The 26548-nt window shown below is 40.9% G+C and overlaps 3 protein-coding genes and 1 pseudogene across 5 annotated transcripts; 2 read left to right on the top strand and 2 right to left on the bottom strand.

Moving 5' to 3' along the window:
* The first annotated feature begins 4464 nt into the window (after positions 1 to 4464).
* Positions 4465 to 8654, top strand: LOC115752556 (protein OS-9 homolog). Of its 3 annotated transcripts, none has more exons than XM_048277457.1 (9): positions 4465 to 4606; positions 4649 to 4746; positions 6207 to 6283; positions 6665 to 6868; positions 7070 to 7141; positions 7356 to 7471; positions 7589 to 7655; positions 7745 to 7851; positions 7986 to 8654. In XM_048277457.1, exons 2-9 carry the CDS (start codon positions 4665 to 4667, stop codon positions 8143 to 8145), a joined length of 885 nt encoding a protein of 294 aa, XP_048133414.1. In that variant the 5' UTR covers positions 4465 to 4606; positions 4649 to 4664; the 3' UTR covers positions 8146 to 8654. The 3 variants fall into 3 exon arrangements, with proteins under 3 accessions (XP_048133414.1, XP_048133412.1, XP_048133413.1); XM_048277455.1 differs by having other exon boundaries at positions 4643 to 4746; XM_048277456.1 differs by having other exon boundaries at positions 4639 to 4746.
* A 150-nt stretch (positions 8655 to 8804) lies between these two features.
* LOC115752554 lies at positions 8805 to 11651 on the bottom strand (annotated as a pseudogene).
* A 3717-nt stretch (positions 11652 to 15368) lies between these two features.
* On the top strand, positions 15369 to 16433 carry LOC115752557. The gene has a single exon (XM_030690801.2). It carries the CDS (start codon positions 15606 to 15608, stop codon positions 16431 to 16433), a length of 828 nt encoding a protein of 275 aa, XP_030546661.1. The 5' UTR covers positions 15369 to 15605.
* A 385-nt stretch (positions 16434 to 16818) lies between these two features.
* On the bottom strand, positions 16819 to 20462 carry LOC115752553 (protein NUCLEAR FUSION DEFECTIVE 4-like). The gene is made up of 3 exons (XM_030690797.2): positions 19946 to 20462; positions 18228 to 19135; positions 16819 to 17780 (listed from the first exon to the last, which is right to left on the bottom strand). The coding sequence occupies exons 1-3, from the start codon at positions 20267 to 20269 to the stop codon at positions 17294 to 17296; spliced, it is 1719 nt and encodes a 572-aa protein (XP_030546657.2). The 5' UTR covers positions 20270 to 20462; the 3' UTR covers positions 16819 to 17293.
* Between the last annotated feature and the right edge of the window lie 6086 nt (positions 20463 to 26548).

The raw sequence follows: 26548 nt of genomic DNA, 5'->3' as shown, positions 1-26548 counted from the left end.
AACCGAAAGCAACCCCAGCTAGAAATTGGGTTTTTTTGGGAAAGTTGACGTTGAGATTTGACTTTGGAAACTTTAGGACGTTCCTCCTAGTGCTGCTGTGATTTCGTCGTCGCAAGAGATTTTTTCTTGGCTTGACGGAATGGACAACAACGACCGCCTTGGAGTAAATCCAAAGTCCGAAGACAGTGATGGGGAATATGTTGATGGTTCTCTAAGAGGGAACTTGGCTTTGACTTTGGGTTTCCGAAATGATGGTAATGATGTGCTGATGGAGATCCCCTCCGGGTGGGTATATCAGGCAAAGCTTCCATGGTGATGATGAACCTTTAACCAGAGATCATTGTCTTATGGATAGAGCATCGCAAACACATTGATCACACAGAGCGAAAAATAGATATTCTTGGAGACCCGAAAGCCCCTTTCGAGAAACAAGTGAAATTCGTACGCTTTTTAGTCCGTTCGATGGCTGCAAACATAGTTAAGTTAGCCAGTAGGGTTGGCGGCAAAGCTAATTGGAGTTCAAAGAAATGGCCCTAGATTTGCACTCCGGATATTCATTTCTAAGCATGTGGTCCAAATTTGGGGAAATAGTGAAATCCTCTCTGATTAATTAAGTAATCGTGTGGGAAACAATTGAGCAAGTTAGATCTGAACCAATCTAGGTAAGTTGGCAGGCCTAGCGTAGGCCCTCAAAGAGAGCTATTCAAGCGAATCCGGCGGGCCTTCTTCTTTGACTTGTTATAAGAATTACTAATGGGGGAAAGTCGTGACGTCTATCAACATAAGTTATAGGGGTGCGATAGTTCCTATGCATGTGATATTTTATTAAGCATGTGAGATATTTGCCAAATTTGCCAAATGCAACGAAATCAGATTCATGCTACCTGTACGAAAAGCTAAGAACGGGTAGTAGAAAGATATGCTTATTAGAATGATAGAGATGTAATTAGGAACATTAGTAGCTTTTCAATGAGGTTGGTGTATTTAACTTCAAGTTAAGGTTCATATTATTAGAAAAAAAATGTCTTCCACCAACAAAATAATTTAAAAGATTGCTTTCAATCAGATCAAGACTAATCAAACAATTGTTGTACCCTTGATAAGTGCAATAAGAGTTTTCAAAGTTGACAAACTCATTTTATCTTTCTTTGTATAGAGGATTTGATCTTTCCGTGCACAAAGACTGTAGCTCAGGAATATTATTCTATTGTGTATATTCTAGCTAATATCTTTGTATAAACCATTAGCTAACTTCTATTTTAAATATATGTAAGAAATAACAGTAAAGTGTGTCTTGTCCAATTCTTTATGGCATGAGAGCCTGAAGCTTACAAGTGTATCGTTCATTTTTTTTAATGTAAAAAAAAATCCTCAAACACCAATGCTTCTATGATTGTCACTATTCCCTCCTCAAACAAGCCACCAACCATGCTTGTGCCAATCAATGCGGATGTGCAACTGCCCCTCAAGTTAACATCAATTAATTATCCCTTGTGGTTGGCTCATTTTAATTCTCTGGTCCTGGGCTACGATTTAATGGGGTATGTAGATGGAACCATAATTGGAACCATATTTTGTTCGTTTGACACCGTCATTATCGATGGCAAAACAACTACCAATCTATTTTATTCTTATTGAGTACACCAAGATCAACTATTGCTTCTCGGAGTCATTGTTTTCACTTCGGACTCAATTATGCCTCTTATTACTTCTGCCAAACAAACATACGAGGCTTGGAATAACTTTCACATCTCTTTGCAAGACATGTTAGCGCATCATGAGTCTCAAAAAGCGTCAAATCCTCACAAAACGAGACACTCGATCAGTAGTTGAGTAATTACAAGTCATCAAAAGAATCGTTGACAAAGTTGACATAGTCAATTCTCCTGTTAATGATGATGATTTGATAATACATGGTTCTAAATGGACTCAGCTCCGAACTCAAGGAAATTTATGTCATCATAAGAGCACGTGAATCATCCATTTCCTTTGAGAAACTCCACGATAACGAAGCACTCAATTCATTTGTCATCTCATTTGGATCCATCCAACTCAATTTAGATTCCTTGCGCTTTTATATACAGACATGATAGCATAATTTCTTATTTCTTGATTTTATGGAGATGATTTGATTATGAGATGAAGTGACATGGAATTTTGCAAAAGATTGTGAGAGCTCTTGCAGGTAAGTTTTCACTATAGGATTTAGAGTATCAACATTACCTCTTGAGTATTAGGGTGATACACACAAAGTCTAGGCTCTTTCTGACACAACAAACGTATAAGGGATATTTTTTTTTATCAAGCAACCATGTTAGGAGCCAAGGATATTGCCACCCCCATAGCTACTAGCAACTCTCTTACTCTTGTTGGTGGGTCGCCTCATGGTAATGAAACTAAATGTAGGAAGATTTTTTGTGCTCTTCAATGCCTTGCATTCACAAGGTATGATATTGTTTTTGTCGTAAAAAAACTCTCAGCTTATTAAATGTGTTTTACGTTATCTCAAAGAGACTATCAATCTTGGCCTGCACCTGTAAAGTAGTCCTTCTCTATTGCTTCATGAATTCTTTTATGCTAATTGGGCAGGTAATCTGAATGGCCGTAAGTCTGCAATTGCCTACATAATTTATATGGATCAAAATCCTATAACATGGTGCTCTCGAAAGCAACGATATGTTGTTCATTCATTAATGGAAACCCACTATTGTTGCAACAACTTCTAAGCTCACATGGATTGAATCTCTCCTACATGAACTCGGAATATCTTCTTCGATCACACGTAGCAATTGTTATGACAATATTGGTGCTACTTATGTGTGCGCTAATCCTATTTTTCACTCCAACATGAAACGTGGTGCCATTAATTATCACTTTATTCGTGACATGGTTATCAGATGTCTATTACAAGTGTGTCACATTCCACTCATGATCAACTCGCGATGCACTAACAAGCCCTCTTGCATGACAACGATTTATTCATTTACTATAGAAGATGGGCATTCCCTATAAAACGCTTCTCTTGTAGTAACGTATTGGAGAAAAACATCTTTCAACAGCAAAGCAATTCCAAAAATTGCTTTCAATCAAATCAAGATCAGTCAAGCTATTCTTGTACTCTTGACAAGCACAGCAAGAGTTGTCAAAGTTGACAAAATCATGTTATATTTCTTTGTATAGGATTTGATCTCTCCACCTATAAAGGTCACAATTCTTTTTTTTTTTTTGTCATTTTATAAAGGCCATAGTTCAAGAAAGGTATTCTATTGCATATATTCTAGCTAATGTCTTTATATAAAACATCAGCTAATTTGTACTTTAAATATATCTAAGAATTTATAGTAAAGTGTAACTTGCCCGATTCTTCAGATTTATTGCCATTGGTAATAAGTCCTCAATCTACATTGCTCTAATAAGTTGGGGTCTCACTAAATTACGCTTTTGAAATTGAATGAATCGAAAAATATAGAGCTAAACAAACGCACATTACTAAATAATGTTTTTATAAAGAGGGTTGGTGAGTTTTTCAAGAGGTTGATGGATTCTCCATAAGCGAGTGTATTATGAATATGAAATTGCAGAGTAAACAAACAATCGATTGCTATAGTAATCGCATACGAAACATCAGTAAATATCCAACAATAAAATTAGTAAATTTTCGAAAATATAAACAATTTGATGAACATATCAGTAATCCTTGAAATCTGCTGGCTTGGGTTAGCGGTAGCTTTGTGGTAGATTATCCTTTTGGGCTACGTTTGGTCGTCCGTATAAAACTCGGGATAGGATATGTTTTATCCTATCCCATGTTTGGTAGGTGTCTCGGATAGTATAATGTCGGATATAAGGGGGATATAATCCGGATAAAAAAATCCTAGGGGAGGGGGTAGGATAAGGTCGGATAGGATTTCTTTTATCCGTCATATAAAAGCTAACTTTCTTGTCTCATTTGTTTCTATTTTCATTTTATTTATTTATTTTGCAAAGAGGGTTGAAAATCTAATAAAATGTGTACATTTTCAAGTTTTTTTTTTGTATGAGAACATTATTTTTATAGTAATAAGATTGGAATATTTCATAGCATCACATAGGGCATATATGTCATTTACATTGATATACGGTTTCTACCAAATGCAGGATATAATAGGATATGAGAATATCCGACTTTAAATCCATAGTTCACCAAATGATGGATAGTATATAGCCAAATCCCTAGATTTCTTATCCTATCCTATCCAATCCTATCACGACCAGAAATCACGACGGCCAAACGCAGCCTTGGAGTTCATAAATTTCGAGAATTAGTGTCGCGTTACTAACGGCAGCACGTGACCAGTCACGCGACCACCAGGACTTGCGGCTAGATGACGTGGCGGCAAGTGATTGGGTAGTCCACGTCGGGGATACGTCTTTCGTTCACCGCCACCACGACCCCCACACCACCACCGGAGTCGTCGCAGACTCGCGGACACTGCGCTTTGCAGAGAGCTTCTTCTTCGTCTTTCGCCGATAGAGAGAGAACAGAATTCGCTTTCAGGTCGACATTCTGATTTTGCTGAAAAAGCTCCTGATTCCGAGTTGGGCCCTCGTAGAGTTCGATCTATCGATCGAGAGATCGAGAGAGAGAGAGAGAGAGAGAGAGAGAGAGAGAGGGGGCGAGAGAGATGAGGGTGTTGTTGTTGATCCTTCTCCAATCCGTCCTCTGCGCGCATGTGCTCGCCGATAAGATCTTGACGGCTCATGTTGGTAATTGATCTCGCTATTATCTTCAATTGGCTCGCTGGGGCATATTCTCTGAATCAGCAATAGCCCAATTTCACGATTTTTTATTTCCTTCATGTATCGTATCTGCTTCAAATTACATTCTTTATGTTTTTTTCTTTCTGGGTTTCTTTGTTAGCGTGAAGGATTTGTTTAGAATGCTTGGAGAGATTAGCTTCAAGTCTTTTCTGGACTATTTCGATTAAATCGAAGATAGTTGTTTGTGTGCTTCACTACAGCCTGCGCGATCAGTACTTGTTGATATTTTATTCCAGACATTCTTACTCTTGATTTGGGGGCTATAAACAACATGTGCAGATGATGTGATTTGATCGACCTCAATGTGTGTGTGTGTTTTCTTGTGACTGGGACTCAGGTCTCCATTTAGTTTGCTAGTAGTTGTATAGCCCTATTGTATCGCCCGAGCATTGCTTAGCAAAGCATAATGCATCTATATGCGAGTGGTGCATTGCAAATGATAAGCACGGGATTGCTCTAGTGTTCTGGTGCTTAAGTATGATTTTTGAATCCTTCTTTCAGTCGGGTCGAGTCCCTACTGAAGTGTTTCCCTCTGGGGAGGTAATGATGAGGGGATGTAGGAAATGCGATCAGGAGTGAACAGTGGAAAGAAGCATGGATCTTTGGTGGTTTTGTCATTTGTCAGAGTTTTCACTTCCCAGATGGAAGGGCCATGTAACTGATTTCTCAGCTGTCCATAAAAGCCATTAATTTATTTTCTCCCGAGGGTACAAGGAAGAAGTCTATCTTCCTTCTTCTTACATCTAGATCCATTCAGCAATTTTCTGAATCCTAGATACATTTTAGCAAGTGCAAGTACTCCTGAGGTTAATGATCAAGGTAATTAGATATCATATGTGTAGTCAGGAAGGAGAAATTGTTTATTTTCTGGTTCTGAATTTGATTTACTTTGAAAAATGGACCTTGCGGGACTCCTCTTTTTGCCAAACATTTGGCATGTTTGTGAGTTCACTCCTAATAATTTGATTTCTAGCCAACACCTTGCTTTCCACTAGTCAAGCTGACATTTTCCAAAAGGTGAGATGACAGGTTCTTCTACTTAATTACAAAATCATGCACCTGAGGTTTGAAAGTAGGAGAGATTCATCTAGAAATAATGATTTAATGACTCAATGAGATATAAATCTGAACACTTGGTCACATCTCTTTGGTAAGGACAGCAACAATCTTTGGGAGCAGGAAATCTATGATTGACCTGTCTAAGCAAACTTCCTTGTTGTGATGCTGATAATCTGGCTTGACTTTCTCGTGCAGTTTATTTCAAGAATGTTTATGTGCTCTGTGTAGGTCTTCATTTGTGATTAATGTAGAAATAAGTTAACCATACTGTAGTAACCGCAGAAGACTTGAAAGTATACGAGTATAACCTCCAGGAGTGCCTTATTTTCATGACACTGTCTTGGCAGGTGGTACTTTGGGACGTAGTTCTCGTGAACCAAAGTATAATATCGAGTTCCATCCAGAAGGCTCTCCCTTTCATCCAGTAAGTGCAAGATTAGGAGTTTCCTACCTCTGTTTGGACTTGCATGGTGTAGTCACTGTCTTTAGTTGTCTAATAAGACTAAATTGGAGATGCTGCATTACTTTGCATGATTCAGGCAAGTAATGACACTTTTCAAGTTGATTCTGTGCTTACTGCAGTCTAATAAGTTTGGATGGATCAGTTGTTATTTATTGGTGTGTGCATGTTTTGAACTCTCTTCTGCTTTTGCCTGTAGGATCATTAGCCTTTGTTGTATGTGTGATGTTCTTTCTAATTCTAGGGTTAGTCGGATATCTCTGTATTATGACCTTTCGTGTGGCTTCTGCATTTGCTTTGTAGGAATATTATGTTGAACTAAATATTTTAGCTGGAATTTTTCAGGATGATGATCAGGAATCAGTAGTAATGCCTGGTAAAGATGGACAGAAGTACTTATGTTTCTTACCCAAGGTTGAGAAAGCCAAGAGTGAAACACCTGTTATTCAGCAGAATGTGACCAGTATGATTGTGGAAACGGAGAACCGCGTCAAATTGAAGACACCTGATGAGCTGCTTGAAGTACTAAAGGACAAGTGCCTCCTAAGTGTTAGTACCTATTGCCCCACCTCTAATTGGTGTTCCCTTCTAGTATAGAGAGGGGAAAAAAAGGACAAAGCTGGTTTCTAGTTGATAGAGCCATTAAGGATGCGTTATATCTAGGTTTTCTGGTAGATGCTTAGGTTGCCAGGACATATAGAATTTATTGATAACTTATTTTGCTTATGACCATTTCTAATCTTTATGCAGCAAGAAGGTTGGTGGTCATATGAGTTCTGTTATCACGAGAAGATACGGCAATTTCACGTGGAGGATGAAAAGGTAATTATAATTGCATGAGAAGTGCTTGTGTTTTTGCATGGCTCTGGACAGATTTGGCAACCTTGAAAAGAATTTGCATGCAATACTTGTCCTCCTTTCATGAACTAATCCATGTCGCAGTTTTCAGACAAAAATAAAGTCCATTTTGTCGTTACTTGTTACTCGTCGTACTTCATGCTTCATGCTAATTCAAGCCATTATTTGCTTGTTACAGGTGGTCCAGGAATTTATCTTAGGTAACTATGATTCAGAGGCCACATCTGCTTTCAACCAGAATCTCTCTGATGTATCAACATTGAAGGATCCCCGATCAAAAGATGCTTCACAAAGGTTTGTCCAGTGGCCTTTTTTTCACTATTTCGGAATATAGAGGACTGGGTTGAGGAGACTTTCTTTTTGGCGCCAGAGTTAGAGCATATTTTGATACATATATATTGGTTTACATAGGTATCATGCTCATCAGTACACAAACGGGACTACCTGCGATCTTACAAATCAGCCTCGTGAGACTGAGGTGGAATGACTTGCTATTGTTAACATCTCAGTCACAATCCCCCCCCTTTTTTTTTGTCTTTTCATGTCCAAGTTTTTGTGCAAGTACAGGTGAGATTTGTCTGCTCAGAGCCTAGAGCTATGATTACTTCCATCACAGAGTTGTCCACGTGTAAATACGCTCTCACAATTCAAATCCCAATGCTATGCAAGCATCCGTATGTGGTTTTTTCCTTTTCTTGTCACTGGTTAATTTATGTACTGCCATACTAAGTGTGACCACCCCACCAATTCTCAATTCAAAAGCACATGCTGGTTTCTTCTATCTGAATGTTTGCCTTAAACCTTTCAGATTGTTCCAAGAAGAGAGACCAGTATGGCACACCATCAATTGTAATGTGCTTCACAAAGATCAGATGGGAAAGAGACCAGAAGAGGAAAAATTTGAAGATAAACAGATTATCATGGTTACAGAGGACGAAGGTTCAGTAGCTGATGATACAGAAGGGTAAGCAACAGAATATCCACACACAAAGTAAATATATTGTGGGAAGGAGCTTCTCTACTTCGCCTCTGGTGTGAGGATTTTCCTGGTAGTGCTTCAAATTTTCCATTACCTTGTAACCAGTGTTTGTCCTTGTCGAAAGCTTCTTCAAACAGATGGATTTTCTGTTTTCCTTTGAAATACCGGCATTCGAGATGCTTATCTCCATTTAAGGAATAGTAGGAGTAGGTATGCAGGAAGCTCCAAGCTAACATTTCGGAGTTGCGTTTGTAGAACTGATCCTTATCATGAAGTGTTCCTCTAGCTAAATTCAGTTTACTCAACTTTAAGCTGAAGCATGCTTAAGTAAATTTAATACCGCCAGTACTAGGTTAGTTGGCCTTCCAATGTAAAACCCTGACGCCTCATCTTAGCATGTGTGAAAATTGGAAGCTCTATATCTACTGAAGCTTGCCAGGAAGTTCGTTTACTTCTCTGATCTTGAGTTGTTGGTGTGTTGTACTGATCTTGCCATCATGTTTTCGGCACGCTCCATGTTTTATTTTTCCCCTTGTGATTTAAACACGATGGAGGATGTTACAGAGAATAAACTCGGTGTAAATAATTTTAAAGCTACACCAATTTGGTGAGTCAAAACAAATTTTCGAACCTGAAGTGGAAAGATCACTTCAAATATATGCGTTATAACCAGAACAAGAGGTAGAATTCTTTGGTTTTAGGAACCTAGGCTTTCAGCAAAGCTGATGATCGCATCTTTGAACTGCGAGTGATGGCGAAGGAGAGCAAACATCTGTCCAGCTCATACCGTAGTAAAGCCATAGCTTTGTAAACCCGAGTACTGATCGGTATCGGTCACAAAAGAAGCTTTGAGGAAGTACAACCAGTTGTGCAATTGCTCCAGCAAGAAATAAGACCCTTGACACCGGCCTCTCTTGTGCATCCTTCATTGCTCTTGCGTCTTTGTACTACTCGAACAAACTCCTTCGAGCTCAAATTTCCGTCACGGTTAGCATCGAACAAGTGGAATATTATGTCCACCACATTGTTTGTAATGGAAATGCCACACACCTTGTGAAGGCCAAGAAACGATCAAACATAAGTTTCTTCAGGGAATGCATAGCTCGGAAATGAAGATTGTTCATATGGGTAAGTAGAAAAAATCCTCATGCGGAGCAAGTACCTGGGAGGCGGCCCTCTGGAAGTCCCTTTTCGTGAGCAGGCCATTCACTTTCCCGTAGCTGAAAATGGCTAGCGAAAACGACTGCAGCACTTTACGCAGCTCTGCAAAATCCTTGAATTCCTGGAACGAGATCCTCAAGTCTCTGAGTAACGGTTCGCCATCTATTTCGTCGACCCGGTCAAGCAACTTGTTTATGTGGCTCATGTCAGCAGATGCAACCAAGGACAAGGCGAAATCTTTCGCTGATATCGTCCCCGCTGATCTAGTGTCGTAATGCGAAAACTCTAAATGCAAGATCTGATTATACAAAAAACGAAAAGTCCTTGAATTTGTTACGAGAGAACTTGGTCTGTATGGTATCTGAATGAGCAGTCTAGTCATATCAGATAGCTACAGACATAGATAGTGAATAAAAAGAAGTAGCACAGAAGTTCAATTATCAAGCAGAAAATTTGGGGAGAGCACCTACTTCGTCATGCAAATCTTTCAGAAATTGGACGAATCGTCCATGTTGGAGCTTTTCCTGACCATCCTTGCCAAAGAAGTACTCCACCAGACCAGCTTCCTCCACTGATTCTGTGACTTTTAGTCCCACTCGCCTGCCGTCCCTGTGCCGAGCCCCTTGTCTGTTTTGGGATCGCATCAGAGCCATCACCTTCCTGAATTCTTCCTGGTCTATCTCGCTGTCGGCGAATGTGTACTTGTTTCAGCACAGCGTTGAATTTAGAAGGTTCATTAAGTATTATCAGACCGTCGATGACTATCTCCTAAGTAAAAAAAGTTCCTTACTGTCTCTTCTAAGTAGCACTTCCCATAATATTTTCTGTATCTCAAGCACAATAAGCATTGGATAAAGAGAGCATATTGAACACGGCAAACATATGTATCTTCCATTATGAAAGTGGGGAGAGTAAAATGAGAATCTACAAAGCTAATGAGAACTTTTTGGATGAACCGCAATTACCCATTGTTGTCCAGATCAAACATTTTAAATGCCACCTCGAAACTCGACTCGGGGATACTGAGCAGCGTGACGAAAAAGATGTACCTGTTAAAAATGAATGAAATCCACCTTAGTAATACAGTACAGTCAATGTTGATTCTAGTATGTTGAAATTATGATAGAGATTTTTCATGGCCAATCCAGAAGAGTGCTAATGACAGTCCTCTCACTCTGGAAATGAAATAAGTCCATCATTGTTGGTGTCGAAGAGCATAAAGAATTTCGAAGGAGGGCAATATAAGTCTCCAGGAATCCTCTCTCCTCTCAAATATCCCTCTCTAACACGATCCGATTCGGATGGAGAAAACACCGGTACAACTGCTCGCATCAAGTCCGCCGGTGTCATGAGAACTTCTCCTGAAGGCCTCCGGACTGACGCAAAGTAATCGAAAACCTTGAACATCATCACAAATTTAACAGACATGTGAATTCTCATAGCTACATTTGGTCGAAAAGAATGCTGCGAATAGGCCAAAGACAACAATCATCTTGGAAGGTAAAACTATACAAGTGAGTTGTCGAACTCCGCCAGGTGATTTTTAGCTCGACGACCGATATGAGCAAAAGCGTACCTTTTCAGGGGGACTCTGCAACCGGATCCGCTTCTCATAATTAAAGAAGATTCGTCTTCTGTATGCATCTGAAATAGATTATCAAACTAATTAGGAATAGTGGATATTTAATGACAAGGTGGCTTTCGACCAGATTTTGCATATCCCGTCAGCTAATGCCACGGTGTACGATGATTCTTTGATAAACATATGTATGCTTACCTCCGACGAGGAAGCTGCGTTTCTTTCCGTTCATTGAAGCTTGGAGATCGTCGCTGGAAGGCCATGTCTCTTTAGGACAATCCGCGAACGACAAGAAAGGGCTAGTCCCTGAGGAACTCGAAACCCAATAGCAAACTCCAAAGCAAGACCCAGCAATCAAAACTCCGGAAGAAACTAATGACCCTGCATAATTACCCAGCAATGTCTCTCCATTTCTTGCATCACCAGATCGCCATTTCCTGTAGGAAGAACCACTTCTCAGCCGTTGGTTTTCTAGGACTTGACGAATGAACCACAATGAGTTCCTCAACGGTGCCCGAGAAAACATAGTATAGCGACAAGATCCTCAGTAGCGAAAACTCAACAACAGCATATGCATCAAACTGAAAAAACCAGAAGGATAATGGATTCCTAGAGAGACTTTCATGGTTTTTACTTTTGACCGAGCGAAAGGAGGGTGGTTTGTGACCATTATTGTGGTGATCAGTTCAGTTGTTTACGAGATCCTACTTTATAGGACTTCAATTAAAAATCTCCAGCTTCAATCACCAATCTCAATGTCCTGATTCCTAGACAGATCTAGTCTCATCAGTTTGTTGCTTTAGTTATACTAATTTACCGTCGCCGACACATGATGTCCTTTCCTAGATACTTGTAAAAAAGGCTCGTTCTATGCACAAGATTTGCAATTCGTTTTTATAATTTTTATGTATTAAAGAATTTCACAATAATTCCTGTGTTCAATTTGGTTAACATTAGACTTTTTTTTAAGTCAACGTACTGCTTTGTCTATCAAGATATATGCCTTTTCGAACTTTTTCAGGTTTTTTGGCGTATCGATCAACTATAATACAAAAAAGAAGTCAATATCCATTAATTTCCTAAGTTCACTTTTAATTTACCCTAATGAAAGTTATGAATGTTGCACTGCACATTTATTCCTCTAATTGCATCCACATTTCGACCCAAAAAAAAAAAAAATTTGCATCCACACGTAAGTAATGTCTTAAAGCTAACAAAAAGTTTTCTTTCAACAATCTTTGAATTTGCAAATATAAGTTCTGTCTGCCTTGCAAGTTTACATAACAGGAAGAGTGCTTCCTCACAGTGTTAAACTCTCACTTTTTCGTAAAGACTATCATGGAAGCTTGTCAAATGATATATCGCTCAGGAAAGGAGTCTTTGCCCTGATTCACATCTTTCGACAGAAGATTGGATTGATTCCTCCCGGAACCATGCTTATTAGGATTAAGCACACAAACACAAGGAAATAGAGAGTAAAGGCGAGAAAGACAAATCAAGACATAAGATTTATCTGGGTTCACCCTTAAATTAGGGTTATATCCAGCAGAGAATTCCACTATAATTAGCATCTCCCACCTACAAAAAAAATATATTATATATAGGTCACTTATTAACTATTCATTGGCTCAAGCCCAAACTATCGCTGAAATACGGATCCAGACTATAAAAGCTCTCTAGCGATCCGAGGACACTACCCCCGCAATCTTCGTCGGGACAGCCTCTCGAAACCCTGCCTGGTTGAAGCGAGATTTCCGTGCCTTTCTGTCGATAAGAAGTATGAACCACACCTCAATAATGATCATAAGGAAAATCCAAGTTGTCCTTATAGCCGTCAGTCAAAAAATGCGACCAATTCTTCCAGAAACCATGATCGTAGGGGTTTCTGAATTCACCATTCTGGTCCTTGAGGTAGCTATAACTATAGCCTTCGAAGTTCATGTACTCATTGGTGGTAAATCTGCAGCAATTACAGAAAAAGAGCCTAAGGTATCACTACTCTTCTGTAGCAACAGAAGATCTACAATGTGAAACAAAGGTATTACCAGCAGTGCTTGGTAGAAGACCCGCCAAATGAAAAATAGTAGCACCTGCAACATGATTCCTTCCAACATGTTTCAACCGAGCTCAAGAAGAAGGGGGCGTAGCCGGGTCTCCAAAGACTCCAGCAGGCAAAGGGGCTTTCCTTTCTGCCACGTATCACAAAACAAAGGAAAACTAACCATTTTCCTGAAAAATGATTTCCTGAAAGTATTTTTCTTTAATACGAATTTTTTCATGAAACAAACACATGTTAAGAAGAAAGATGATCCAAGGACAGAGGTTTTCTTGTTGAAAAGATCCAGTTCTTGTCAAAGTAGAGCTGGTCGTTACCTCGAGGCCACGACACTGTCTAGCAATTATTTCAGTTTCACTAGTCTTTTGTCTCACCCAAAGAATCACTGTATGCAGGTTTCTTTCAACACCAATTTCTTGCATTCTTAAACCCTTCAAATTATTTTTGAAAATTTTCAGAATAAAAGGGAAACAAATCATGTGTCAGGAAGGTTACAAATTGTTGGATGGTGGCGATGTGGCTTTCAAGAACAGCTAAGGGCCACAGCTTGCAACTTCATACTTGCGTGGTTTATGCTCAGGTCTGTCCACTTCTGCAATAAATTTGGAGGGGAGATAATCCCCGTTGATTTTCTCAGTCCCACGTCATGGGCTCAAACCGAATCAATCATGAACGCCCGGGGGGGGGTGGGGGGTGAGGGAGAAGACAAAATGAGTAAAAATAGAAAGAAAAGGAATTTATACATGCAAAGAGGTCAGAAGAAACTAAAGAAACCTTAATGATTCAGTGATCTCAGCTTATGACACAAGTCATCTGCGCGATTGAGATTTACTCCATCCATGGTTGAATGCCCGCCAATAACATAACCCAAACAGATAAAGTATATTCCATAGTCCGTTTTTAGGGAGACCGTGTCGGGATAAGAACTTTTCATTGTTTAAAGCGATTTCGATCCCTTTGACAGAACGTGCACTAACTTTAATTTTTCTATAGTCTTTTAGAGAGTCCGGTTAATATAGAAGTTGATGCATGTGTATTTGCAAAGATTGGTAATCATAAGATTACATTTTCATCCATTGTTTTTGCCAAGTCGAATCCCCAAAAGATATTTTGGCCTAGAAAAACATGATTGAATTTCTCTCTTTTTGGTTCTTGGAAGCAGTTTTTCCAAGAACGTAATTTTGAAAGAACACTTGCAAGAACGACCAAAGCCACATCTTTTCCATCTCATTTCCCCCCCTTAAAAACTCCCCAGTGGCTCGTGAACCCATTCCATTCTTCACCCACCACCTAACCTTATCATAGTCTCAAACCCAAGATGACAAAAAGAGACCGAGTCAATGCTCTGGAGGGAAGAAAAAAATAGTATTTAATTCGGTTCTTGCCTATTATGGTAGTAGGTTTATATGATTTAACATCTTTAAATGGCCATATTTCCTCCCACCATTTTGGCCTCAACGACTTTTTCAGCCTACTTTTTATTAGAGCTCACCTGCCCCCTCTTTACAATAATTAAGAACCCAATTGAAGAAAAAGAAGACCTCCCACCCAACAACATGTAAAATATTTCCATATGATGGTTGGCCTAACGTGACTCTCACTAATTACTCAGTCTGGCTTCTCCAGTGCAACTATTGAATTTCCCATCAGTAGTCGCTGTGTGTGTGTGTGTCCCGGGGGGCGGCGGTGGTGGTGTTGGGGGGGCTGGTGGGTGTGGATCATCAAGGCTTGCCATGTCCTAGACTAGAGGGAGTCCATCTACAGCAGTTTGTTCCAAGGATAAGGATAGTGAGCTAACCATAGAGAGAGAGAGAGAAGGTTTAATGAAAATTTCAACAACTAGATGTTTTGCGGTGACATTGATTAGCCTACTTAGCACATCTGATTTAGCGGCGAAATGATTAGGATGATGGTGTTCTAACACGTCTTTAATTGACGAAAAACCATGATGGTCCTCTAGCCCGCGATGCATGACCACGACTCAAATCTACGATCCTGTATTAGAATGGACCAAAAAAAAGGTTCAAATCGACATCGATCAGACTCAAAAGGAGAGAAGCGAGTGACATTCGAGCATCAACCGGTACGTAAATGAATCGCTCAAAAGTTTAAGTTGAAGCCACGGGGGAGAATGGGAATGTTCATCCATCCGTGACTGGAAGACTGGTCATGCATGCCATTGGGTTTTAGGCATGTGGGAAGGGATTCAACTGCCGGTCCCTTCAACGAACTCTTGGTCCCGATTGATGCTTCAAGCTGATCTTTTTTGGGGTTCAGCGAAGTGCTAAAAGTAACTTGCACATGCACTATTCTTACCCCCCCCCAATTACTCTCTAACTCCCACATGGGCATAAAGAAGATGATGCAGTCATGACCATTTCACCCAGAAACAGCAGTAAATTTCCTGGTTTAATTTGGCACACCTCATTGCTTTTTGTCTCTTTCAATCCCTCAACTACCTTCCAAACTCTCATGGAAAGATATATACCCACAAACCTCCAAATTGCATTACCCCAAAACCAGAACTTGCTTAGCCCCTTCCTCTCTTATCTCTCCCACTCTCACCTCTCTTCTTCCTCTCTCACACCCATGAACATCACATAACCACATTCAAGAACCCAAGAAGCACCAGCCAAGCCCCCCTCCTCAGAATATGGACTGGTTCTCCTGGCTATCCAAGGGCAGCCTCGACCCGTCCCTCGTCTATGAGTACGGCCGGGCGTTCGGGCTCAACGAGCTCCAGGAGGAGGATATCAGCTACTTCGACCATGAGTTCCTCCAGAGCATGGGCATATCTGTGGCCAAGCACAGGCTGGAGATCCTCAAGCTTGCCAAGAAGGAGCGTGGGGGTCCTAGGCCAATCTCCGGCCTCGTTATGGCGCTCAACAGGACCAAGACGTCCGTTGGTAAGTACATTAGCAAGCTTGTTTTCCATGATCAAGAGAGGGATGTGAGGGCCTCACCAGAGCCCAACAGGTACAGAGACCAGTGGAGAGGTGCACTGTTGTCAAAGAAGCACAAGAGTGAGAAGGAGGAGGTGAAAGAAAAGACAATTGTGCACCAGGACAGGAGGAACATGGCACTGTCTGGGCCTTTGGTGGATGGAAGGGTGCAGGACAAGTATCTGCTGGCCCACAAGAGCCAGAAGTTTTCTGGGCCCTTGGACAACAGGGCCCACCAGAAGCCAGTGTTCGCGCCGCCGAGGTGCCCGAGCCCGAAGTTCTCGTCCGGGCCTCTGGACAGAAGGGTCCATGAGAAGGCATACCCGATGAGGAGCCCGAAATTGACCGGGCCTCTCGATGGCAGGGTTCAAGAGAGGTTCACAGTCCCGAGGAGCCCGAAACTGTCCGGGCCTCTCGAGAGGACAGCTCATAGCCCAAAGCGGTTATGGAGTGATCCCAACAAGGTGAAGATGGATGCATACGAGTACGATGAGCAATCACTGTGGACGAAGCTGTTCAATGACATGAAACCTACTTGAGAGAGAGCGTTGTGAGAGAGTTTCTGCGGTATTTGTGTTGGGTTCTTGCTTAGAGCATGGGGATGATGAGGAGTAGAATTTCTTCGGGGAAGTTCCTTTCTTCGGGAGGAGGAGCCATCAGCCATGTGCGTCTGTTCCAATCTTCTTGTTCTGAGTTTTGAGAGGTAACATGTGCTAAACAGGGTGGTTTGGAGGAAATTTCCTCATTTCTATTATCACAGCACATGCATTACGCTTGTGTTAATACCTGTATTTTCGGGTCATCACTGGGCCAATTCTATGCGGTGCAAGATTCTAAGTGGTATGCCGTCTTCAGTCATTTCAGGCTACATCATCGAAAAGTATCTTCATCTAAAAATAAATGCTGAAATGTGCTGGAACAGTCGGTTCTAACTGCCGGGTTGGCTGAAAAGATTGATCAGAAGCGACTCAATTATCAGCACTGCCGGCTAATGAAAGAGTACGGAATCCCGTGCCGCAGAAGATCCTCAATTTGAAACTTTCGGCACCAAAAATACTCTCTTAAATGGAGGTATGCATTCGTTTTTGTTGGATAATTCGAGTCTCGAGTAGCTGAAATGTGATCAACAGTATGAGTTCATAACTAAGCCGATACAATATGAGTTCATACATTCATATCCCCAAGCAGTACTCGCAAATGACCAAAAAATCACATCAAAGCAGCCAACCCTGCAATGCGATCAACAGCAAAAAATGCAGATCTTAGCTTCAATGCGAAGGACACTCTCCATAATAGGACCAACCTTATAACTGGTGGTTTGCTGTTCTGTGTGAAGTACATAACCGCATGCCGTCCTATGAGTTGAAAGCCCATGTGTATGCTCGGTCCTTCGAGTCTATCAGTGACTAGAACTGTTTGGCAACCTAAACGAACCTCCAGAATAAAGCATCTCATAAACGGGCTTTATTCTGATAGTCAGGATTATGCTCAATATCACGCCAAAACCGCAGACACCAGCAAGAACAAGGAAAGTGACCCGAAAGCAGTTCGCGCCGAGGCAGGACACGCTCGATTTTAGAAGCATGAGTCCATGCTGTTTGGCCGCCTCGTTGTCATAGATATACCCGGCTAGGAGGCCTGAGAAGAGGAACGCACCAATTGGGTTCCCCAACGACATGAAATTGTAGAATATCCCGAAATGCTTCAGTCCGAAAAGTTCGGAGACGGTCGGGACCATTATAGAGAATTGGACGCCGTAGCAGATACCAAGTAATGCAGTCGCCGCATAAAGCGTGCCGTCGATAGCAGAAGCAAACAGAAGGTATATGGCAATCATAAAAACTTGAGTCCATGTCATCCAAACTGTACGCGGCATAGTTTTTGACCTGCACAAGTAGCGCATTTTCAAAATGTAAGTTCTGAACAGGGGGTATTTCTGTGATGTTTTGCGACAAAATTATAAGATGGCTCACCAAAAGCTATCAACGACATACAATAGAACAAGAGAGAAGAAGTCTTCCCAGATATCAACCAGTGGTAGATAAGAAAGAAAACTTTGGTTGAATGAAGGATTTGGAAAGCAACCAAAACGACGGAAAATCTGATTACAGGCAAAATCTGACCGACACAGTTTATATAAGAGATGCTCCACATCTTTTACTGGAAACTAGGGGGACTGACCCACATGATATTTATGCACTTTAGATCTTGTGCCAAGTACTTTCCAAGGTCTTTTTGTGTCCATACCTTGACCAGATGCATTCACTAACTAAAGAACAATGCCAGACTTGTTAAAATGGAAAGCGGAGAACAATATCCTGTAGTACACCAACCTGACAAAATGTTCAGATACAATACCCCCGCCAAGACGGCCCACGAAGTTGCCGAAACTGAAGAGAGACAACAAGATGGTTGTGTCATGGACACCCTGAGCAATCCCTATTTGGGCCAGATTATTGAGCACAGTCACACCAGTACCAACTCCGACAAAATACACCAAGAACAGAAGCCAAAAATCTGCCTTGACAAGAGCCTCAAAAAACTTGAAATCCTCCCCTCTCTTGGGCCTCCTCTTCTTCTTCACTGCTCCCTCACCCTCTGCCAAAAGCAAGTCAATCTCTGATGGCCCATCACTGTCACGGAAACTTCCTACATGTGTCGCAGATGATATGCGCGTCAAAAGTGGCTCAGTTTTCTCATCAACATTCTCATTTATTGAACCAACTGAAGACGTAGGTGATTGGTTAGAAGTCTCCGGTCTGTTTGTCCTGCTGCGAAACAATGTCATCTTGACAGGTATTGCCAGAGGAGCCATGAGAAGGAGAATCATAATGATAATGAAACTAAAGGATATGGGAGGCGTCAAAGAAAGCACATCATCCAATATCGTCGTCGTTAGGAGATATAAGCCAAGCACAACGCTTGCAGCTTGTATGAAAAGAAAATGGCCACGTTCTGAAGCATCTTCACCAGAAGCAGGAGTACAAGCCCTAACAAAGTACATCAGGGCGATACAGAGGAGAGGGATCCCAATGGAGAGGAATGCGAGTAACTTGGAAGAGGAATGTCGAAGCAAGACACTGTAAATTTCAGTAAATACAGCAGCACTTAGGCCTCCATAACCTTTGAGAATCCCGGCGACCGTGCCTCGGCTTACAGGGAAGTTTCTCATGTTTGTTACCAGAATGGCTGTGCTGAACCAGGCACTGCTATTGGTGGCAATACATAGGGCTAGCCACAACTGCACCACCGAAAGACGCACATTGATAAACAGGTACAAACTTGTTAAGTATTCATACCTTGGTAAGTAAGATAAGCAACATCTCAAGAAGAAAATGACAGAACGACCTTGTTGGGCATGGAAGTTTAATTTGGAGTCTGCCACTCACTTGGGTTTCTTAGCTTGAGAAAGACATCGGTTAGCAGTTAATGGATCAATGGAAACATTACAATGAAGACTGACTCCTATTTTTTGTAAACAAGCCCTTACCATTGGACCATCACAGATAGGAAAAGTCCAAAACCAATCTCTTTTCCACGACCATATGATAATAACAGTCAAAACCTATCCCCGTTTTCATCCTTAATTCTAGCTCCCGGATATAAGGTAACCCATGATCTACTCCAACTACCAACTCAGCCAATCCAATACTCAATCCACTAACCGGGGTACTCGCCATTTCAACAAAATAAATCGACCGCACATACGCTCTTCTTTAAACTAGAAATTTTTCGCCTAGGCCAAATTCAAATAAGTCACGGATGTACACTTGTGACTTCGAGAGTATGCTTATAACAGCTATAGTAGATTAATTTCAGAAATATCTGCAACTTCTTTCTCTCTCTACTTCTCTTTCTAATTTTGCTATGAGCATCTCAATCAAGAAAAATCATGAGAGCCCAATCTCAAGAAGCCCCAAAATCAGATACTTCATAAACAAAAGACCCATTTAGAAAAGGGAAACAGTTACACTTATCGGTAGAACAAGACTAAACAGCTCAAGTAGATAGCTCGAACTAGAACAGAGAGCTAGAAACTTGCGTAACTCACCAACCAGTAAGGCAGAGACTCAACGGTCCGGCTCACGGCGAGATAAAGCACGCCAAACCCAGAGAAGCACGCGAGAGCGCCGATCAGGAGGACGGCCCAAGGAGGGAACTTGTTGCAGAAGTAGCCGGGGAGGAGACCGACGTTCTCGCCGATGTCGTTGGCGACGCCGAGCATGGTGAGCTGGTGCTGGTTGAACCCGAGGACGGACTTGAGAGAGTGGGAGTAAAGAGGGAAGTTGTAGGCGTTGCCGGAGGCTATCTGGAGCCAAACGGCAGCTCCGAGGCCCACCCACGGCGGCCTCGTCCCTCCTTTCAGATTCGCCATTGATGAAAACAAGAAAGCTTCACCTTTTCCGGGTCGCGACTGCTCTTCTTCTTTAAATGCTAGAGAGAAAAGGATGAAATATGTTCAGTGCATGCTTAGAGAGAGAGAGAGAGAGAGAGAGAGAGAGAGATGGTCTGTATAAACGCCAAACCATCTCCCGTACATCCCCCCATCAGCACGACCAGACAAATGTAAAATGCCACTCTCTCTCTCTCTCTCTGTGCGAGCAAGAAAGGAGGACTAGGACGGTTAAATTGCTTCCATGTCCAGTTGTTTCTGGAATGGGATCCGCCTTTTTCTTTTTCTTTTTTTTTCTGTTTTTTCCTTTGTGAAGTAGTGATTTTCCGGCAGCGATTTTATTTTTCGGGTCTATAGTGCCGATTTAAAATTGATGATTTAAGCACGTTAATTTGATGAAATTTTTAGGGTCGATCGAATCGGGAACTGCCCGAAACAAACCGAACCGGCTATTTGGGTCCGATTTTCTAAAGCCCCGGTCCGACTTTCGATTCCATAAAATCTAAACTGGTTACGGGTGTTCCCGTTCTCAATCTCGGGGGGAACCGAACCGAATGATACTTATTTTTAAAAAACAATTTCTAAATGTAAACCTAAACCTAAAGTTAAGATGTTTCGGATGCTTAGTATTACTTTGAGGTTTAATGATAAGGCAACGCAATTAATAAGATGTGGTTAGATGAATATGTCGCTGATGAGAAAAATTTAATGATAAATTATAATAATAATAAAATGCGACCAGCCTAGTGAATGGACCGCCTGAGAATCGGATCGGTCAAATCCCAGTTTTAGCATAAGACTGGACCCGACCAAGAACCGATCTCCCCTAGTAATTTTGGATGTTTGTTTAGCCAAAAAAAAAAGGTGTCCTAATATATATCACAGCTCTGTTTTTGTTTTGGATCCTCGTCAAGAACTTGTAAGGCTCCAAAAACTGACCCAAATTTTCGAATCTGACTTTCCACCGACCACGTTTCATGATCTCGATTCAACCTACCGAAAATTCCAACGCCTCCAATGGAAAAACTACCTCCAAACTTCATCTAGGAATCAATAGTGATGCCTATGCAAACTCCATTTGAGGGATGCGAATGCTTAGATACTTTCAAAGCTTGAGCCCTTTTTTTATGCCCAATGATGCTGTACTCGATCGCCTAAACAGAAGCTAGTTTTTGAGTTCCTAATCTACGTCTTTTGAATGAATTTCAACAGACATAGGGGACTGTTTCTAAAGAAATAACGTGTATTAATTTGATTTTTCAGAGGTGGGGAGGCCCCTAAACAACCCTATTGTTGAAGGGAAAACTAGTGAAAGGAATATTCAAAATTTATTGCATTATACCGATTTAGTTTTAAACATTTCTATTGTACCAATTGAGTCTTAAAAATTTTGATGATTTGCCAATACAGATCCATCCGGTTAATTTTAATCGAAAATCTTTGATGTAGACGTTGGTTGTCTTATGTGGCCCGATTGGCCCCGACATGGACAAATTTTGTAACTTTTTTAACTTTTCTATTTTCTTTTTTCCCTTTGGCCAGCGAGGGCGGCCCTTTCCCCGCCAATGGGTCTAGCACTCGCCAAATCCATCGACAGCGACCCTTGCCTAGGTGAGGGTTGCCTTTGCTAGCCACAATGGAAAAAAAATAAAATAAAAAAGAGTTTATAAAAAAATAAACAATTGAAAAATTTATCCACATCAAGATCAATCATGCCACATAGGATGGGCGACATTCATGTCGGCGATTTTCGATCATAATTAGTCGGATGGACTACTTGGTAAATCGTAAAAAAAAGTTCAAGACTTAATTGATACAATTGAAAGATTTAGGATTGTATCGGTGCATGTGCAACAAATTTAATGATTTTTTTGTGCTTTTTTTCTATTTTTTTTAAAGGTATAAAAGATTTCAAGTTCAATGGGAAGGGGGTGGGGCATATCACATATGGTTTCATGTGACCCCAACCCAAACCATGTCTTGGAGTAGCATCTACGCAAGTTGCACCTCTAGTACGTCTCTTTTCGTTTGTGACTCGGACATTTGTGCTGGGGTGGGGCCCGAACAAGAACACACTAAAACGGGTCGGGTCGGGTCGGGTCGGGTCCCACTCCGAAGCATCCCTAGATCCATCCCAGGAAGAGAGAATCCCATCAGGCGATTGTTGTTGGGTGGTGCGTGTGGTGGTGGCGGACAAATTGATTTCCGAGCCCCCTCCGTCTTCTCGAAACTTTCAACGTAAGTATGGATAAACAATTTGAAAAGCACCACGGTATCTTGCCGCGCACCAAAAGAGATGATCCCCATCCATGTGGGGAGCAGCAGTTCTTTTAATCAACTAGGGTTTTTGTTGCTAATGACTGCTTCATGGGGCAGTAATTAAGCCACGTGTCTTCGAAACAAGATTTTATGATCACCGATTGGGCTTATTAGGGTATCGTTCATACTTCTCATCGACGGGAAAGTACAAAGATCACACTCTTCACTGAGCAAATGGGAGTCCGGAGAAATCGTCCCATCGAGGGTCTCCAGGGAGCAACGCCCTTTAGACACCATATGACTTTTATAATTTGAGCCCCATATTTTTTAATTGGTACTTTGAGCTTGGGTACATGAATATTTATCACTTTATAATACTATTTCTCTTATAATTGAAGGATGTGGCAGAGAGCCGTGAGGTGCTAATTATAGTGAAATACTCTTCTAGACATAGCCTAATTTAATAGTGAATCGGGATAAAATCTTGTATATCGATTTCTCTTTCACGTATTTTTTATGTATTACTTTATTGTGATTATGCGCCGAATCCCAACAGAACTCTCGATTTCAAAAAATAAAAATAAAACCAATACTATGCGGTTCGGTTCCCAAGTTTTTAGGTAAGAACCGAATCGGGGAAGCAAGAATCGAAGAACTAGATAAGGAACCGGAACCTTTTTTACGTTATGTGATTTGAACTTTTTTCTTTTGGTTTATGTTATTTTACGTGTTCATTATCATGGATTGTTGCTATTGACAAATGATTGTTTTGTTTATTGCGTTTACTTCCATTTTGCTTAACCAAAAATGAAATAACTAAAGGAAGAAAAAAATGAAACAAAGACAAAAAGAAATTGGTCGTTCCCTTGTAATCCCTTGAACCAATGGATAGGATATGTTTCGAGGTATACAAGATAGGTTCCAGATTCCAAAAATCATGGAACCGATACCGACATGATAGATTTGAGGTGAGACTTGAAATCACTCACTTCTAAGTTCAATCACTCGCGTGAACTGTGGTGAATGTGAGTCCATTTTCTTCTAGTTCAATCTCTCTCATTCTCCCTATCTGTTTCCATATCTTCATACCCTCCTTTTTTTGTCTAAGTTTTCTTCCTTGATTTTGCGGATGATCCCGTCCACTTTCTCCACCTAGAGAGTTTTTTCCGGTAAGCTTAGAAGTTCGAAGAGTGAGCATTGCGGAAGAATCTGCTATTCCGGATCTGCTCATTCTTTGCGGTTCGATGCTTGCTCTATATAGTCCAGTTCGACTTTACTACTGCTTTTGCAGTTGGCTTATCTAAAAGTCATTTCATGGTCATTTGGTTTCGTTTTTACTGGTCTTGTTAGATTTAGATTTTGGTGCTCTTCTATTCCGATCTAGAAATATGTCCGGGATTTACAAAGCGTTATCCGTTCATTTTCAACCTAGTATTGTTGTTGTCATCTCAATACGGTGATGGCGCTGGGAACACGTAACCTAGACACGCACCGCCTTTTAGCAAAGTCGTAGTTACTGGAGATAGGAATTTTGATGTGTGCTCATCACCGATGTTAACACGAGATTCGGTGATTGGTCACCGATTGTGCTTTGATACGTCTTTGTGAAATGAGCGAGTTTCTACAAGCTAAGTTGGACCAAATTGATTTATCTTTCAGATATACTTGCTTTATTTGATTTGTATTTTTATCTTGAAGTTATGAACTCCTCTTTCGAATGAAATGAAAATGTTCTTTCAAACCATAAAAAAAAAAAAAAAAAAAAAAAAAAAAAAAAACACCATTCTTGATCTCTGAAACATGTCGACTTATGAAAAGGAAAGAGAGGCAAACATAGTCAAGGCATTTATTATTCGTAAATTACATTGATTCATTTAAATATCAAAGATTGAAAACATAAGTAGGATTTTCGATTTATCGATACGTTTCCCTTGATTTACGCTTTGAGTATGATTTGTTCCTGTCATATTTTGAACGTGAGGCAGTATACCAGCAACGTTGCACTTGAATGAGGAAAAAAAAAAATTGTTGGAGGAGACACCGTATGTCGGCATGTCCCACCTCATTCGCTTGGAACTAGGAATCGTGGTGCTGGGCCCGGTGAACACGACACAAAGCCCAACAAGTAGGGCCCACCTCCAAGATTCACTCCATCATTGGTCAAAGCTTGACCTCTCGAACGCCCAAGGCTTTGCAAATATGAGGCCCATAATAACAAGTCAAAACGACTAAAAGATGCGAACCTGCTTGAGGTGGTAGCCTCCGAATGACGCTAGGCGGATGCATTTTGATTGCATGTTGCAACCTCTTTGGGTTTTAGGTGGTTGGTCTATTTCACAAGTTCGAGAGGACGCATTCATTGGACTGGCTTTGGGTCCTTTCTTTTTTCCTCGGGTGGGTACACGTGTGCGACGGATAGAGAATGTGTCGGATTGAACGCTCCGATTGTACGACCCGGTCAACTCGGTTCCTTTTATGGCGATTCGAGGGTGGAAGTATTTGTGAAAATTTTAAGTATCATAGAAGAAATGAGAATTTATTTTCCGTACCCGTGACTAAAAAACTAAGCTTGCAATGCACAAAATTTTGGCCATTCATCAAGATCGGCCCACAAAACAAGAGAAACTTGGTAAGCCCATAGTTTCTTAGTCATACGATGGTGGGTGATGGTTGGGACATTTGCTTGAGAATGGCCCATTTTTCAAGCCCATCAAAGAAGATCGCTCTTCATCCCACTTCGGAATCTCTTTTAACGAGTTGAGTTTCTTAATCCAAAACAGTTTTTGAGGTTTGTTGTAACAAATGCAAAAAGCAAATACAGAACACAAGGATTTACGTGGTTCGATCAAGGTGATTTACGTCCACGGGCAAGGCAAAACATGATTCCACTATAATCAAAGAGAGTACAGATTATAGAAATCGGTTTTATTGATCGAACAAAAGCACACAGCTCACAAGTCTCTCATATAAGGAAAATCCTCAATCTAAACGAAAAAACCCTAGTCGCAATACAAATAGAGCCCAAAAAAATTTTCTCAAGGGCGTTGCCCTCAAACCCCCATAGATATATGTTCGTAGCGCTATGGATATTCGTTCGCTTGCTCTAAGTTAGGCCTATTGCTCCAAGTTAGGCCTATCGGCCCAACTCTCCGTGTCATGAACTAAATCTCAATTTTTTCTCCACTTTTAGGCCGCACAAAAAAAATATGTCAAGTCGGGTGATGAAGCAAACCGAATACATAAAATTCAAGACATATTTAACAAGGTTAGTGTAGGGATTAGATATGAGTCGAGTTATACTCTTCACCCTGAGCTATTTGAGCTTGCTTTCGTATAGATCACTTGAAGACTAGCTCAATCTTTTGTTCGGTTTGATTCGAATTCAAGTAGCTCGAACTTGAATTATTTGATTAGAGCAGCTCTCGAATATAGTCGAGTAATTAATTCTATATGTATTACTGGCGATCAGTTCAGGTTGAGCTGCTTTTTTTTTTTTTTTTCTGATTTGTGTAAGAAAAAAGAAAAATAAACAGCCCAATTCAACCTCTAATTTAATATTGTGTATGTACAGATATTGAGATCTACTCTAAGTTCAATGGGTGCCCAAGTTCAAAGTATCGTAATTATTACATGTAAAAATATACTAAGTGCTTTGGACGAGCCGACACAAGGTGGGATTTAATTACTATTGTGGATCGAACTTGGACTGGAATTCATTTTGTTAGGATAATGATGTCGTGTCATCCCGAACTATGTTCATTCATTTGTTTGAACTGCCTATTTCAACTTTGACTTGCGCATTACTAGATTCATGAGATTAATCTGGTATCTCGCAAGCTCGGAGCAATAAATTCCTAAAGCGATCTTCTTCGGCGCCATAAGGATATAATATATGCACTTGTTATATAAGTCATGACAAATTGGACTAAGTCCACCAGATCTCATAGGGAAATTTGCCGTCGTCAGCTGGGTACCTGCTTCGATGCAGTTAAGAATTTCTCC

This window comes from Rhodamnia argentea, chromosome 4 (genome assembly GCF_020921035.1).
Source record: "Rhodamnia argentea isolate NSW1041297 chromosome 4, ASM2092103v1, whole genome shotgun sequence".
In the NCBI taxonomy this organism is placed as follows: domain Eukaryota; kingdom Viridiplantae; phylum Streptophyta; class Magnoliopsida; order Myrtales; family Myrtaceae; genus Rhodamnia; species Rhodamnia argentea.
Note: the sequence above shows the minus strand (reverse complement) of the source record. Positions and strands in the feature narration are given on the sequence as shown.

Excerpts from the sequence above, each read along its gene's own strand:
- LOC115752556 (XM_048277457.1), top strand. The coding sequence starts at position 4,665 with ATGAGGGTGTTGTTGTTGATCCTTCTCCAATCCGTCCTCTGCGCGCAT. Across the intron at positions 4,747-6,206 it reads GATCTTGACGGCTCATGTTG|GTGGTACTTTGGGACGTAGT; the intron begins GTAATTGATCTC and ends CTGTCTTGGCAG. Across the intron at positions 7,852-7,985 it reads CCAATGCTATGCAAGCATCC|ATTGTTCCAAGAAGAGAGAC; the intron begins GTATGTGGTTTT and ends TAAACCTTTCAG.
- LOC115752557 (XM_030690801.2), top strand. The coding sequence starts at position 15,606 with ATGGACTGGTTCTCCTGGCTATCCAAGGGCAGCCTCGACCCGTCCCTC.
- LOC115752553 (XM_030690797.2), bottom strand. The coding sequence starts at position 20,269 with ATGGCGAATCTGAAAGGAGGGACGAGGCCGCCGTGGGTGGGCCTCGGA. Across the intron at positions 19,136-19,945 it reads AGTCTCTGCCTTACTGGTTG|TTGTGGCTAGCCCTATGTAT; the intron begins GTGAGTTACGCA and ends TCGGTGGTGCAG. Across the intron at positions 17,781-18,227 it reads GTATCTGAACATTTTGTCAG|GTCAAAAACTATGCCGCGTA; the intron begins GTTGGTGTACTA and ends CTACTTGTGCAG.